This window comes from Podarcis bocagei (assembly GCF_964188305.1).
Source record: "Podarcis bocagei genome assembly, chromosome: 12".
Taxonomy (NCBI): domain Eukaryota; kingdom Metazoa; phylum Chordata; class Lepidosauria; order Squamata; family Lacertidae; genus Podarcis; species Podarcis bocagei.
Window position 1 is genome coordinate 34587586 of NC_138137.1, and position 17737 is coordinate 34605322.

A 17737-nucleotide genomic window follows, 5' to 3' on the forward strand; every position below is an offset into this window, starting at 1 on the left:
ATTTACTGTAACGTTAACCAAGTTAAATTGCGTAGGAGAAAAAGAGGCAGGAAGTAAGAAGAAAGCTTTCAATCTCTGAAGTATTTAGGTACAAGGAGCTACTTAGTAACCAGAAGCCAAGAGAATAAAGGCAAGTAAGATGGAAGACTCAAGAGAAAGCACATTGAGAGGAAAGAGAGGATGTTGGCCGCCACGCATACTGAAATGGAATGTTCAGTTATGAGGCAGCCAGAAAGACCTCATTGAGAAAGAAGTAGTAATTGGCCAAAGAAAGATAGCAAGTGAAAACCAATTAACAAAACACTCCCCAGTGGGTGGACAGCTACCAGTTCAAACTGTATGTACAACAGACAGAAATTACGCAGAAGCTCAAGCCTGCCAAATTAAAAAGGATGTTGTTTCACAAACACAAATTAAACAAAACCCAAGAGTGAGTTGTTGAACTCTTAAAAGATTTATTTCAGCTTTCACAGGTGGACTATTTCATCTGATGAATGAAGGGTTATCTGCAACTTCTTCCAGATTAGAGACTGATGTATGGATAAACATATAGACAGACACAGGTAGGCAGGCAGACAGACAGAGTTGAAGGGGGGATAGAACACTGGAGTGCAAAACCATCATTACTTCCTGATATGATATGGTTGCTGTGATTATTTTATACGAATTTGAGATTTGCACAGAAAAATCGTAGAACCACCTTTGCCAAGATACTGCTATAACTCTGTAGATTAGTCCCATTGCAGGGGCTAGTGGCAGCTACAGTGCAAAACATCTGGCAAGCACCAGGATGTTTGTGCTGCAGTTGTACCCATAGACCTTTGGGTCCACGGTTTGCACTTCCCCCACTTTATCTAGTCTCTCTGTGGTGTTAGCTGTGAACCTGACAAAGTGGGCTCTAGTTCACAAAAGCTTATGCTTCAATAAAAGTCTTTAAACATGCTTCAAAATGTTTTGTTTTTATTGAAACAGGTGAACACGCTTCACCCCTGGAATGTGTCACAAATTAAAACTATGTCAGCTATGTCTGCCACATGGAAAAAACACTGCCCTAATTCAAGAAAGAAAGATAAACAACCATAAAAGATGCATATCTTTCTGTATTAATGATAAAAAGCAAATTTACAAAATTCTAAGTTTCCCCTTTCATTATCCCTATTCAGTAAATAGAAATCATTTATTCAATCTTCCCAGTGATTCCCACAGAGCCTCTGCTCCAACCCAGTTTGCATACGGCCTTTGGAACTCACTTTGATTTTGTAAAGGATGTTGACTGACTGCATTGGGACTATCATTAGGAAATGAATGAACTAAAAACCACACCTGAAAAAAAACCTGTGGTTTTGGCTATTAATTCTACAAATAAGTGGTTATAATAATGTGTAGCCCAATTGCATACAATAGACCTTAATTGTTCGAAGGAAATATGTGAAGGATTGCAGCCTTTAGCTTAATTCAAATCTTATTTTTCTGGTTTGTTAACTGACATTAAGACAGAATTCCCCAATTTGACTGTAACAAAGCACTCTGGCTTACTGCGAGACCAGATCTTTGTGCCAAAGCTGGCATGCAATTGGGAAGTAGGAAGGGTGACAGAGGAACATGTAGTCATGACACTTGTCCATGGTCATAAACAAAGGATTATGAAACCTTGGACAATTGTCCAAACAAAGGACTTTATTTTTGTACATTTTCAACATTTGAGTTTATGTATTTATGGTAAAACAAACCAACAAACCTGTATCTTACCTCTCTGTTTTGGTGTTCATTGACTGGCTGAAATCTCTGGGGAATCTTAAGCTGGTGCTCCAGTTTCACAATCTCTTGCTGGAAAACATCTCTCTCATGCTCCCTATCAATTGCCTGTTCCTGAAAATGTAACCATTATATTTCTTATGGCAAACATGTTCAAATGAACTTCAAAATTAACTCATGGTATCTTGTTTTCAATTTTACTTAAAACTAAACAAGATTTCCAAAATGAGTGTAATGATACCGCAGTGCTTCTGCTTTTATCAATCAATCACACACACACACACACACACACACACACACACACTCCTCTGTTACCAGTAAATAGCAGAAGTCCACAGAAAATCAACTTTCTAGTTGGAACATAACCACTGATGTTTTATCAAAGTACTGTAGTCAGATGGCTTATCTTCCTTATGACTATGAAAATGTGACAAGCACTGGGCCCAAGAAAGCAGGTAGATATTTGGCACATGCCTGATTGTCTATATACATTTGTGGCAGGGCTGATAGCAATACATTTTTATATACAGTATAGTGCCATTGCAGACAGCCAAGGCAGAAACTAAATATTGTAGATGCTTGACAAAGCACTGGCAATTCTTTTTCTGGCACAGAGCTTAATGTGCTTGCTTGTACTTTAGGCTACTGTTTAGATATCAACTCAAATGGGCCACCTTAATAAATACACAAACACTTGGGGCCATCTCTAGAATACAGTCATACCTCATGTTATGGATGCTTCAGGTTACATGTTTTTGGGTTATGGACCGTGGGAAACCTGGAAGTACCAGAACGCTTCAGGATGCGAACGCTGCTGGTTGCGGACGTGCCTCTGTCACAGATTATGTCCACAACCCAAGGTTCCACTGTACTATGACTAATGATTCTCTATTACTCATCATGTCTGGAAAAATACATCTCACACATTGTTTCATAAGATGTCAGGGTGTGGCTATGTGCTCTCCTAAAGTATTTTTCAAGGTCCGAAATATTTTTTTTATTATTATCAAGTCTACAGTTAACAAATTTTAAATTCTGAAATTGTGATCAACGTTGTTCTTCATTCCTTTTAAGAACACCTACATTTTTAATTTGCATTTTAAAAAAAAGTAATCTGCATCAAAATGTAAAAACGCACAGAAAGCTTTTTTAATGTGCAGTATTAACTAAATTAGAGTATGGTCTTTTTGTCTCTCTCCCACTTTTAAAAAATTCTGTCATATATGGCTAGCAGGATTTGCAACCCATCTCTTACTTACATCTAGAAATTTTTTTGTTTTCTCAAGCTGTTTCTCCAGAGCTTGGTTTTGTTGCCTTAGATCCATCAGTTCTGCATTTTTTTCATGCTCCAGTTCCAAATATCGGCTGACTTGCTCCTCTATATCAGTTTCCAGTGCCTTCACCTGCTTTTGAAGGTAGTCATATTCTTTTTCTGCTTGCCGCTGCACCTCTATTTTTTCCTTCATGAGCTTTTCTGTTTCCGCCAGCAACTCTGTTTTATAAAGGCATCAGTTGTTGTTTCGGATAGGAATCGTTACCTTAGCCTATCAGAACAAATTCACTCCCAAAACAATGTATTCATGCTATAGTATAATAAAGGATGGAAATAGGTTTGGGTTTTACCAGAATTATGTGGTATCTCTCAATAAAAGGAGGGAGGTATGGAAGGAAGATATCACAAAAAAGTCATACAAAACCCCAGAATGAAAGCTGAAACACTCTCAGTTTACTTTAGGACACACCAATTTTAATGATTAATCACGTATATGGGTCACCGTAACAAATCATAACTGCATATATTTCATTCAGTACTGGGGAAAATGTATGATGGCATTAAAACCCAACTGTCTTCTCATCCAGTAGGACTGATCCAAGTTAACAAAAAAAATGGTCCATGAAATGGCACATACAACGTTTAAATGTGAAAACACTATAGACCTTCACCTGGTGAGTTATAGAAAGGACAGCGAAGGAAATGTCTTACCTGCAATGGAGATTTTCTGTCATCGGTGTTGTGTTTAAACACCTTACTTCCCCCATCCCCTGCCCTTCAGTTTTAAAAAAATGCTTTTCACGATGTGGGAAAATGCTATCATATTTACGGCCTACAGTGGCATGGGGCTACTGGAACAGATTGCCTTCCAATGCCACTCCAGTTACATTGGATGTTGGAGGCTATATTGGACTATCTGGTGACACTGATACTTGCTGTGTCGGCAACACACCTTCTGGGATTTGGGCTACATTAACGTGAACAGGAGGTACATTGTGATCTCTTCCCAGCAGAGCTAAGGCTTCCAATACACAGAGTGGACATGCTTAGTCAACTCCCACTGAATTGGGCTCATCATGTAAATATCTCCTAACATTTTGTATAGCCAGAAATAATATCAGGATAAACGCTTTATAATGTGATTCACCAGTATAACAGATACAGATACTGCAATCACAAAATGCTTGTTGATTTTTTAAATGAGGAATACTGCAGAGTAATGGATTTATAGATAAGGATATTTTATCATATAAATGAAAGAAAAAGGAAAAAAAGTCACCAGATAGTGGCCATTTTGCATTACACAATACAGAATATTTGGGGACCATCATCTTACATCATGCTTGCTTGCTTAAACATCGTATGTCAATACAGAAGTCATATTTGGCAAAGGTATTATCAACCAATGTATTTGCAGTTTTCAAAGCAAAGTATTACTACTACCTGTGCTCGCAAACTAATTGACTAAGATGATGGTTATTAAATGAATCTGCTTCACTTTACTAATGTATTGCACTTAGAAATTGTGAGCAACTGTCAAAAAGAAAGTTGTGAGTATGAAACACAGTATCAAAGCTGCAGCCCAGTATAAGTTAATGTCAGTAAGCTGAAAGCCCAAAGAGAGACCATGATTAGCAAGTGTCAGTAGCTGTTAAATCTGCCACCCAATGAAAGATTGGCCATGCAATGTACAAACACACCTGCTTGGGAAGCTGCATCGACTGCAGCATCTACTAGGCCTAGGAGAACAGAAAAAAAAAACAAGAAGCAAAGTAATTCACATGCCATCTATAGCTTTCTTAAGGTGTAATACTGTATAAGAAAAATGAAGTTGAAGACAGAATGCTGAGTTCAGTGAAAATGCCTGATGATGCAAGAAATGTGTCATTAATCTGTTAAGTACGATAGTTACGTGTTTTTCTACTATTTTAATGTGGAATATCCATTTATTTTTCCACAAAGTTTCATGAACACACTATAGATGTTCCACTGAAAAGCCCAGGTAACATACCTGCTATTAAATGTACTGATTACTAGATTATTGCAAAATAGAAACCCACGTCCTAATCTTGATATTTTTACATGATACGTTTATTCAAACGTAATTAACTCACTACCTCTTTTGATCATTATTGCTTCTTCAGCTTTTTTTAAAAAAATCTAAAACTTCACATGCTCCTTATAGAATAGAGATGATATTCTTAAGTGAACACCTTTAGCATGTCAATGTACTCTTTACAATAAACACTGTTTCAATAAGATGTCTCTTACTGGGGAAAAGAGGATTAAAACATTAATTTGCTTTATGAAGGCAAATATTAGTGGAACAAACACTTAAGCACATTAAACAAGCTTTGTGTCTTCTTTTTAGAAGCTATCCAGCAAAAAGGTAGGCACAACAGAATACAAAATTAAAAAAAATTAGGGGTTTTGCTTCCTGGGCAGTTTCTTTGTGGGGGAAAAAGAGACAGTATGAGTATTTTTATATAAAAATCAACTTATACACAATCTTCCTACTCATCAGTTTCTAGCAATCATCGAGTGAATTGGAACACTCTTCAATATCTATACGTATTTCTCCAGTTACATTTAAATATTCTATTTTTTGGACAAATGTGGTGTTATAGTTACAATGTTGGGTTTAGGTAAAGGAAAGCCCATCTCAGCTCACTAGGTGGCCCTGGGTAAATACAATAATTTAAGCTACCCTATTTCACAGAATTTAAAAGGTAAAATGTTGTTCTGAGCATATTGAAGGAAGAGGCAGCTGAAAACATAACTAATATATTTTAGCTGAAACAACATTCTGATTGGGTTGGACTAGATTACCCTTGGGGTTCTTTGCAACTCTACACTTACATGATTCCATGATTGCACCCCAATATTCCTTATGTATGTTAACTGGACCTAACCATAAACCCATGTGTTTTCACCGGGGGAAGATTCAATTCAGCTTCCCCATCTGATTGTAAATGCCTTCATCCTTTTGGAAATGTTACTAAGAAAAGGTACATGAATCCTTTGGGGTGAGGAGTTGGGTTGTTAAAGAAAGCTGATATGATCTCTTAACTGAAACATCCACTTGCGATAATAAGAGTTTGGATTGTTCTCTCAGTGGGAAGGTGGCATCTATTGATATGTGTGTGTGTGTGTTTCAAGATGGATTTAATCCCACCAATACTATTTTTTAAAAAAATATTTCTATAGGCATCTTAGCATGGTGCCCTTGTTTGCTTAAGGCAAACTGGTGGATTTTTCATGTTTCTTTTGCAAAGAAGGTAAGGTACTGTTGCACAGAGGTCAGCTGACCTGATTGGAAGACATACCCTCCCAACCAGTTTTACGAAAGTGAAGTGAAAAATCTACTAAATAGTAACTGGTTAAACCAGGTAAGATCTTTGGAAGACTGAGGGGAATACATACGTTGTTCTACTGGTCCTGCATCAGCTTTCATAGCATCCTTTTGTCTGAAGAGTAACTCCTTCTCTTCTTGAAGCTGCTGTCTCTCAGCCTCTAGCTCCTGTAATTTGTTACCTGTACAGAGTAGCTCTTGCTCAAGATGGTCTATTGCATCTGTTTTTTCCTGGATTTGCTGTTCCAGAAGTGATTTTTCATCTGCATAGCCATCAATAAGATCTTTAGGAACAAGAAAAATACTGAAATTAACCACAGTGGTTTCCAAGCATATATTTCAAAGAAAAGAAAAGTTTTAGAAAACATGTTGACAACTCTGACCAGAATATCAACAGCTGTTGAAATAAGTGGAAGAGCTTTATCCTATGTGATTGAACCTAGAATATTTTTTGCCTTCAATTTTAGCTTCACATTCCCAAAGTGCCATATATTTAATTAAATTTGTGAGACAGCTTCTTCATGGGGTGGCAACATGACTGTATGTCTGCATGCATGTCTGAGTGAAATGTGTGCATGTGTGTATTTGACTGTCATGTTCACACATTCATAGGTGATGATGGGATTCAACACACCATCCAAACAGGCCTAAAGATCTTAAATTCAATAAATTCCAAAGAGCCCTACTATGTTAGTGGGCATAACTACATACTAATAAAAGTTGCTTCAAGGTGTTCATTTATCTGTAAAGTGTTTGGGGGTGATGAATTTTTACTAATAATTTCTTCCTGAAATTATGTATTAAAACTTCATAGACATAAAAATAGGTAGGTCTTAAATTGGTATGAATTATACTAACCCACTTGTTAACTGTTCATAATTTTTTTAAAAATACACGCTTACTTTCCAGCTGTTTTAACAGAATTAAAAAACTAGTAAATGTCTTTAATTAATTATTTCAAAGGTTTTGCATATTGTATACAATGAAATGGGCTTTGTCTCAAACACCTTACAATGCCTATTGCAAACACAATGGCTGCATTCACACAAGAATGCACAGATGGCTCCCACTTCACATCCCCCCGGCGGGAGCAACAAATCACAATTCCTGGCTTAGCGTTTCACTGAACAGCGGTCACTGTTCCGCTCCAAACTACCTTGTGAGGGCAAGTTTTCTTTAGTATAACGTGTGTCTGTGTAGTTATGATAAATGCAGTGTTCTCAAAAGGGACAATAATTAACAATATGCTCATACTGAATCTATTATTCTTCTTAGGAAAATATAATTAACCAGCAATTAGTCACCCGCCACAGTTTAATGCATCACTACTGCAAATTAGGCCAATGTGGGTTTTTTTGAACTGAATTTCCCCCAGCATAAGATTTGTTGATTTATGAGCTCCCAGATTAGATGCATCAATAAAAAGGTACTTCAACAAGTCTTCACATGTTAAAGTTGGTTGTTTCATAGTTGAACAAACCTGAATTATGAGACTACAATGCCAGCAGTCCCTTAAAATGATAACGTGAAGATTTATAGAAATTTAGGTAATGTACCACACCAAAACCCAACTCAGATGAAAGCCCATTTAGTATGTTATGCATAAAAAAGCATGTTTGGCAAGCCTTGGTATTTTGAGAGAACACAAACCTACAGAACTTTATTGCCTCTTCACCAACACAAGAGCTAAACATTCCAAGTACGGTACTTTGCAGCGTTATTTGCCCTTTCCCACACTTTAGTCCCACTGAATTTTCTACTGTCCTGAGTTAGATTTCTTGTAAACATGAGAGAATTTGAATTTCTGTACTTGGTTAGGATTCAAAGGAATACTTTAGTTATGTCCAAGGAGCTATGCTAGTCTGGTGGATATTTTCCTTTTAAAAAGCTGATCCCCAACTCAAATCAACCTTTGCTTCTCTCTCTCTCTCTCTCTCTCTCTCTCTCTCTCTCTCTCTTTCTCTCTCTTATTTTACAACAGATATGCTTTTTGATGGTAGTGGTGGGGCAGGAGTGTTGATGCTAGGTACATCAAACAAGTTGGGCCTGCCTTTGAATCCCAATCTTTTTCTTTACTTTCTGAAAGCCTATAAACTTGCTCTTTAAGTAACAGTGGCACCAGGATCTACCAGCCCATGTCAGCCAAACTGATATACCAATGTATAGCTTATGCATCTGGTTACTTGTCCTAGGTTGATATTACCATATGAAAAGAAAACTGGACACGTCATAGGACGTGTGGTGAAATGGGTGTGTTTTATTTACAAAACCATTCGATACTATTCAACATAACTCAGGTGGTCAGAATGGCCCAACAGAGACTTAGTTGGTCAGAAAGGCCCAACAGAGACTCCATTTCCTCAGGGTCTTGCGAAAGAATAATGTTAAACAACAACTGATCAACTCCTTTTACTGGTCCACAATAGAGTGTCCTTTCATATTGTATCACAGTGTGGTATGCTGGCCTGACAGCCGCGGACAGAAAGTCTCTACAGAGGGTGGTGAATACAACACATGATATCATGGGCTGTCCCTTAAGTCCGCTAGATGACATCGCAAGGGATCGTTGCCTTAGGAGAACGAGAAAAATTCTCAGGGATGACTCACACCCCGGCCATCACCTCTTTAATCTTCTCCCCTCGGGCAGGAGATATAGAAGTATAAACAGCCATACCAACAGGCTAAAAAATAGCTTCTATCCGTGGGCTGTTTGGCTGTTGAACAGAAAATAACATAGCAAAATTGACTTGCGAGGTGGTGTGTTGTTCGATAAAAGATTGAGTATTGGGGGGGGGCAAGCTCAATTAATTTTATTGTACACAGGTTGTACAATGACAATAAAGGTATTATTATTATTACTATAAATAAAAAAATTCCTTCCAGTAGCACCTTAAAGACCAACTAAGTTAGTTCTTGGTATGAGCTTTCGTGTGCATGCACACTTCTTCAGATACATGATGCACACTTCAGATGCATGCACACGAAAGCTCATACCAAGAACTAACTTAGTTGGTCTTTAAGGTGCTACTGGAAGGAATTTTTTTATTTTGACTATGGCAGACCAACACGGCTACCTATCTACTATTATTACTATGTGAAGCAGGATTGTGTACATGTGCACATACTTTAGAGCTGCAGACACTACGTAACATGTAAAGAGGGTTTTAAATCTTTATGACAGGACAGAAGGCCATAATTTGGACAATTTTTTGTATGAATGCACATTCATCATTGGAATTCTACCAAACAAGAAAGTTTGCAGTAGCTTAAATCTGCCTTTTTTTAAAATCAAGGTGACAAAACCAGAATTTAAAGGAGTTGGCTGCTGTAATGTCAGAGACTGTAAATACTGCTCCCAAGAAGCAGTCATGAATCAGATCTTTAAAAAAAAAATGGCACTCAATTTCATGAGAACTGCCCAAGGGTACATTAGTAAATCACAAACCCTCATTAGAAAGTAGTATTTATCTTAAGGAAAAATGCAATTCCACAGATTTCTTTTGACAAATTTTGCAAGCTTGGTGAATACTGTTTTGTTGTTAATAAATAGTCTGAAGTAAAGTTATTTCTAGCACAATCCTATCAACCTTTACTCAGAAGCAAGTCCTACTGAGTTCAATTAATCTTATTTTCTAGTAAATATGTTTAGGACTGCAGCTTTAACACACAGTTTGTTTGTTTGTTTGTTTGTTTGTTTGTTTGTGCTGCTGAAAGCAGCCAATAAGCAACACAAGAATACCTTTAAAGAACAATTCTAAACATCAATTTTTTTAAGAAGCAAAGCACAATTATCCAAAAATTAAAATAATTTCTTTGGCTTTTAGTACAATGTAAGTAATCTATTTTTGTATCAGTCAGAATTTATTTATTAAATGCCAATGTACAGCCTATTAAAGGACAGGTTCATATGCTGATTTCTATGAATGGTTCAGTGCTGCCAAATTCTGGCTCTTTGATTTATCAACTAAATCATTGACCCATGACTCAAACACCTGTTGATTAATTCAAAGGCTCATTCAAAATCTAGGCTCATATGCATTTCAAAGGAGAGCTGGCTGAAAAGTTGAAGTGCTGTAAAAGAGAGGCCATCCACCAGCTATAACATGACTTTCCTTGTATTTAACTTTTTTATAATTAGTTAACAAAAAAGTTATTTAAGTTGAGCCCTAGTTTTTGAATCTTGCCTTTATGCCTTGCTCAGTAAACAGAACTTTTCACAAATAATCTGTGTCTTACCCTGAACTAATGTCTATTGAAAGAACGAGTACAATGGTGATAGGTTTCAATGGCAACAGACATCCTGTTATACAGGTTTAACAGATTCTGAATCATACACAAAATGTGATATTATGAGTAAAGAGCTCATTACTCCTACTGGTGGCATGCAAATTGAGAATATTCACAATGATGAAAGCATCGTCTATAAAATACGCCAGAGTTGAACCAACCATGAAAACCCTCATTTTGCAATTTTCTCATCAATAAATACTCAAGACACTGCTGCTGTCCATTACAGAACAAGTGAATGATAATGATGGTATTAGGATATAACCTTTAATGTAGTTTAACTTGAAGCACAGGTTGGAAAAAAAAGAGGTTAGATTATACACTGCAGAAGATTCTGAAAATCCTCTCCCCCTTATTTCCCCCTAACCTTGGCACAAGATACTCATTTTTTATTTTATTCTTCATTTCTGCTCTCTGTCTGTCTGTTTCGCATTGTGGCTGCTTTCCTTTCTCTCAGAGAGGTATGAATTAATTTTGTTTTCTATTTGCTTGCACCTTCCTTTTCTCTACTGCTGAAAAAGAAGGATAATTTATCCATAACTACCTGAAAATTTGACATGGATTCAAGAGATCACTAAATGAGTTGCTCTATGATTCTAGCAATTTTGGGGGCGAAGAATGCAAATACTGCAAACACTGACATAACGAAGAGAAAGGATTTGCTATGCCTTAAACATTTAAAGTCTTATACAGCAGATGAATCATTACTTACTCTCTGCTTTGCTAAGCTCCAAAGCCAACTGCTCTCTAGCTTTAACCTCTCCATCGAGTCGCTCTTGCAATTCCTCCTGGCATCTGAGCAATTCAGTGGCTTCTTGTTCCTGTTTAAAGGACTCTCGCATCAATTCTGTCTGTGTAACTTTAGCATGTTCAAGCTGTGTGATAAGAGAATGAAAAAGGTTAAAATTTGATGGTTTAAAAACCAGGTCTTATACTGGGAACTTGAAATTGTTGTGGAACGATAAATAATCTGGAAAGGATCGGGCCCTTTCGTTCATTTCTACAGACTTCTAAATTAGAGGTTTATTGGCCTTACACAATATGGTCAGTAAGATAAGTAAATACCTGCACACTGCAGTATAATGAATCAGTGTCACATGACCATATCCGTGTCCAAGTGCCGGAACTTGACACTTCCTAGCTTACGTCAACTTATGAGAGGCTCATTTTAATGTTCATTTCAAACTTTCCAGAACGTAATGGAATCCTCAGCACATACTACACATATTAGCTTTTGCTACAAATTTTATACGACAGTTCCTAATTAGGATGGTTGAAAAGGAATGTGGAGCAACGGATTTCATGTTGCAAATAATAATTCTATTTCATAAGAAACTTTGGTGTTTTCCACCATGCTCAATTAATACAACAAGACATACTACAGGGTAATATTTACTGTGCAACTCCCTCAGATCAAAGGTCGGAGAACCACAATGAAGCAGAAACAACCCTATAGGCAAGGTTCATTAGGCTCTAAAGCTCTTAAACACATATGAATTAGTACTTGAAGGGAGATGTTGTTTCCCATTGTATATTTTCCATCCACTGTTTAATTTGTGGAAATGTCACCTACTTAACTGACATAATTTAAAAAAAACAAACATTGAAACAGTTCATTTGCCCCCCACCAAAAGCAATTCATCTCAAAAACCAATAGCTCTGAGTCAAAAATCCTGCCTGTCTCTTTTGAATAAATCTTTGAGAAATGATGAAGAACCACCTGCTGTAATTATCAGACCAGAATCACAGTAGAGACTTGTGGGAAACAATATTTTTCAAGCCATGTGCTTAAGGTAAGAAAGAATATAGCATGACTTTACTTAGAATTTGTAAAAAAATAAAATTCTTAGATCAGTTTAACAAGTGAAAAAGTTCAGAGTCTAGCTGTTAAGGGCAGGTAAGGCTGCTGACATTTCACGTGCTACTCAAATTACAAAATGACAAAACACATATTTGTTTAACTGCAGGGAAGGAAAGAACCCACACCCATGTTTTTATAAGTATGGTGAATGTGTTCACATATTATGTGTCTTGTAATACTATATTCCTCATAGAGCTTGGCTTTATCGGGGGGGAAAGCTCTTCTATTTTTATCAACTGTTTTAGCGTTAACAAAGCTAAGGTGGTTGTCGCTGGTTAACAATGAAGACATGGGCCAGCAAGCAAAATGTCAAGCAATCCATGCAAACAGAGTTCTAATGCTAAAGCTTCCTGCAGCAGTATATACTTAGGGTTAACTTTTTTCTCATCCAGCAACGTGGCTTGGCTGTGTGGAAGGGCTCTCAAAATCCAAATAACTGCTGTCTGGATGATGACAGCTGCACTCATGGAGAACTTCCAGTTTCCTCCACCACCATCCGAGAGAAGGGGAGAAATGTTATCTAGGTATCCCAGCCCCATTACTAAATCTAAAGGCAGCAAAACTATACCAATATATATAGAGAGACAGAAGTACACCTCACAGTACAGGTCTCAAGTCACCTAAGTCTGCGCACATATCATACATTTAAAGCACAGGAAACTCCCCCCACAAAATCCAGGAAACTGTAGTTGATGGGGGGGGGGGGAGAGACACGTGTTTGAAATGTGCTTCAAATGCATAGTATGCACAAAGCCTCAGTCAGCACATTGTGCCAAAACACAAAATAATATTCCTAAAGATTATTTAAATTGTACTAAAGATTTCTCTATGCTTTGATTACATGGCAGATAACTATACTTAGCATTATCAAAAATTCACAGGTGCATTTTACAGAATATACTACTGCATCTTAGTTTACGTATGCATTTGATATATCTTATTAGAAAGTGACATTAGTATTTCCATTACTTTCTGTTTCTCCACTCTACACTGAAGCATGGCCAAATTAAACTATTCACTACTAAAGCAGCACATGCAACACATTGCCCAATGTGGGCATTTGATCCTCATTTTGTCATGTGCCTCCTATTATCTATCATAACAATGTTGCATTCAGCTTTGGGTGCAAACAGAACCATACATTCATTGGAAACGGTCCTTATATTATTAAAGTATGCTTTTTGCTACTTTGCAAATATATTTTACTGAAAGGCATGGAGGGGGGGAAATCAAATAAATAAAATCAAATAAACAAAGAGAATAAATGTGATTGTTAAATAATAGCTAGATATGCTACATGGCTCAGATACACAGCTGTCATAACTGAGATTTAAGTGGCAAGCACTAAAATAACAGATATCTACAAATATGTTACGTCTGCGCCTGCTTTATAATGTCAATACTGGCACTGCATGCTGAATTCAATTCTACTGTAGTGTCAATAATTTAAGAAAAAAGTTTCATTAGCTTTGTTTACAAAATAAAAAACTGCTTTAGATACAAAAATATTATCAAGTACAGTATATAGTTTAAAACTTTCCCATTACCATTTCTGCCAGCATGTAACACACACACACACACACACACACACACACACACACACACACATGTACAGCAAGATTAAAATTCCTTCAGGTTCTTTAATACTTACTGAATAAGGGGGTGTAGGCAAAGAAATTTTTGAAACAACTCTTACTCTATGCTCATTTTTCCTGCGCGTAAAATGAAAAATTGAAGTATTGACAACTACAGAGTTATTTTCATCCAACTCTTCGGTGAAAGGAAAAGGATATGGTAAAGGCACACGAGATTCAACTTCATATGTATCTTCTTCCTCGCTTTTTTCTGACTTCAAGCCACTGAATAGATTTGATGCCCAATATGTACGGTAGGAATCCATTCGAGAATAACGTTGGTGCCTTCGCTCATCAGATAGGGCTATTTGACTTAGCTATGAAAGGTTTCAATATACTGACAAAAAATTGCAGAGAAGTTCACCAGTTGTCTGACTGCTGCAGAGAGCCAGGAACTATCAGTTTACATCCGGATAAGTAACCCGCAAGTAAGGAGAAGCCCAAGTAAATATCAACTTGAGAAGAAAAGAAAGTGTCAACATTTGCAGACTTGAACTACGACTTTCCCCCTCAGAACCAAACTCAAAAAGGTATTTTAAACAAAAAGAATTAGTAATGTGAGGCAGGCATTCATTGAGGGAACAAGGTATCTTCATTATTAGGCCACGTAACGACAAGCAACAGGCAGTTAATCAATCCATTACAGAAAAAAATTTTTTTGCAGCAGTTGTCAATTGAAAAAACAAAACAAAACACCTGCTACAGTGAGGTCAAAAATACAAAAAGTGGCACACTTATTTGGCTTTGATTACTTTCTTGAAAGAATTCTCCTGAAGTTAGATAAAACTTCACCGTGTAAAGTGAAAGCCTCTCTCTCTCTCAATGCCTCTGTTGAGGAAGAGGTCAGGACAATGGGAGTGGCTTAATTTCTTTACTGCAGGTACACAAGCCGATGGAATTTGAATTAGCACACCCACAGTAAACCTTGCCCAACAAGATTCAAAATCCAAGTCAGAGCAGAGAAGCTGTATTCGTAAGGGAATAAAACAATAGCTTCAAGACTAAAAGACTATTTTCAATGCTTTGTAAAAAAGAACATTTCTAAAATATAGTTGCATTTCCAGATCTTTAATGTTGACAGCCTGAAAAGCACTCCTAGCAAGGTTTCTCTTTCTATTAGGATCAATGTGCAAGTCCATGAATTAGATGATAGGCCAAATTCATACTGTTTGTAGATTTTTTTGGCACAAAGATCACCTTATCATCACAACAGAGTTCTTTGGAAGTTTGAGGGAGATGAGGGAAGATAGAAAGGAGAATAAGATTTTGATTACATCCTTTGGAGAAACCAGTTGTAAAATGATGCACTTATTGTCCATTAGAAAATAAGTCTTTCATTTAACTTGCTGGGCATTTTCTGCTTGTTCTGTTGCAAGAGAGTCCTGAGAAACTAAGTTGACAAAATTAAACTTGATAGACAGATATGAAATAGAATTGTTGTTGTTGTTTAGTCGTGACCGACTCTTTGTGACCCCATGGACCAGAGTACGCCAGGCACCCATGTCTTCCACTGCCTCCCGCAGTTTGGTCAAACTCATGCTGGTAGCTTCGACAACACGGTCCAACCATCTCGTCCTCTGTCGTCCCCTTCTCCTTGTGCCCTCAATCTTTCCCAGCATCAGGGTCTTTTCCAGGGCGTCTTCTCTTCTCATGTGGTGGCCAAAGTATTGGAGTCTCAGCTTCAGGATCTGTCTTTCCAGTGAGCACTCAGGGCTAATTTCCTTCAGAATGGATAGGTTTGATCTTCTTGCAGTCCGTGGGACTCTCAAGAGTCTCCTCCAGCACCATAATTCAAAAGCATCAATTCTTCGGCGATCAGCCTTCTTTACGGTCCAGCTCTCGCTTCCATACATCACTACTGGGAAAACCATAGCTTTAACTATACGGACCTTTGTTGGCAAGGTGATGTCTCTACTTTTTAAGATGCTGTCTAGGTTTGTCATTGAAATAGAATAGTATATTTCAAATTCAAAGATGTATCTGATCCATTCACCTGTTTCTAAGAGGGATGGAAGAGCTCTCATTTGAGCACTGAGATTCGTTTCAAATGCATTTAACAGGCTGAGGCTATAATACTATGATGCAGGTTCCAAGTTCAAATGTGGCACCATTTTGAGGCATGCAAGAAATGTGATTTCTTCGTTGAGCACTAAAACTATGCATGCTACAATATATTGCTTTTTCCAAAAGTCGTTCTAGGTTTCAGGTTCAAAACTGACCTATTTGATAGGGACTATTTTTGAAAGGGAAATATTCAGCACTGAAAAACTGGATTCAAACTTGGTGTGCACATTCATGGCACCATTCTAAAAGTTCCAAGTATTTGAGGAAGAGGGAGAGGAGATGGGTAAACACCTAGGTGCAATGACTCAAAATATTGAAGAAAAATATTGAGATGGAAAGATAAAAGGCTTCCAATAGGATAAGCAGGTTGAAACAATTGCAATGAAACAACGTTCATTGGAACGTTCCGGATGCAAGACCTATTCAATCCTACGATTCACTAGTTTTTAAAATGAAGTATTTTCTTTCTAGGAAAGCCAACACTGAAAAAACTGGATTGCAAATGAAATCCTATTGCAAGTTACACTGGCATACACATATCTTTCTGGAAATAATAAGAATTGTATAAACACTAGTTGAAACTGGGAACAACTACACATTCCACACTTTGAGGGCACCGATGGTATAGGTCTGAAGGAATCCAATTTACTTCCTCACGTGAAGGTACTAGGCAATGTTTGTGTGCAGCTTCCCTGTACCCAAAGAATTGGCCCTTCAATTAATGGATACACACACCAGCCTATAAGAATTTAAATCCACAGAATGAGAAATATCTGCTCTCCCAAGGAAGGAATGATCAAAGTCATGGCAACCAAAGAAACAACTTTCAAATAATTTGATTTAGCTTATCACAACTTTGAACTGTTTACATCACTGTCTTAAATACATTTAAACATTTAAATGAAAGAAACCTCCGAAAACATAAGAGACTTCAAAAGATCTGAAAAACTTACCACAAACCCCAAAAAATCATATAATATTGTAGGTGTACCACCACCAGAAGTGGAGATGGAGGTGGAAAATCAATACACCTGGCTCAACAGATAAACAGGTATCAGGGCTATAGATACTTTTTAAAGAGATGCTAATGCTTACTTTTCTAAATCTATCCTACAGTACTATATACTATATAAGGATGTCATCATGCTGTGGTTTCCATGGCCAGCAACAGATGGCTCTGTGAACTACAACGTGAAGAAGGAAAAGCAGTGTTGGCAGTTGAGGATGATGGAAATAGAGATGGGGGCAGCCCACACAAGTGAGTGAACAGGCAGGTGACAGTGCAGGTGAGCAGGTGGCCCAGATGATCAACACAGGTATCAGGTAGCCTAGGCAAGCCACAGAGGAAAACCCAGGGCAGCTCCCCACCAACCATTCAGCTCTGCTGCCACTGCCCACCGCCCACCGATATTGCTGTTTTGGCCTCAGCAGCATTGGAGCAGAGAAGGAAGTAAGCAGAGGCAGGTGGGAACCCCAGGCAGGCTGCTGAGGAACAGTCAGGACAGCACAGG

At 37.6% G+C, this 17737-nt stretch overlaps 1 protein-coding gene across 13 annotated transcripts in view; it reads right to left on the reverse strand.

The window, feature by feature from the left end:
• The window catches only part of AKAP9 (A-kinase anchoring protein 9), a 109492-nt gene that overhangs the window by 25552 nt on the left and 66203 nt on the right, over window positions 1–17737 (reverse strand). For 12 of the 13 annotated variants that reach the window (XM_081163107.1, XM_081163118.1, XM_081163115.1 and 9 more), the window contains 5 exons: window positions 11380–11542; window positions 6452–6664; window positions 4729–4767; window positions 3015–3247; window positions 1750–1869 (listed from right to left, as the gene is read on the reverse strand). In XM_081163107.1, coding sequence (XP_081019233.1) covers window positions 1750–1869; window positions 3015–3247; window positions 4729–4767; window positions 6452–6664; window positions 11380–11542 — 768 coding nt within the window. The remainder of the gene's footprint in view (window positions 1–1749; window positions 1870–3014; window positions 3248–4728; window positions 4768–6451; window positions 6665–11379; window positions 11543–17737) is intronic. The other variant, XM_081163114.1, reaches the window with a different exon arrangement.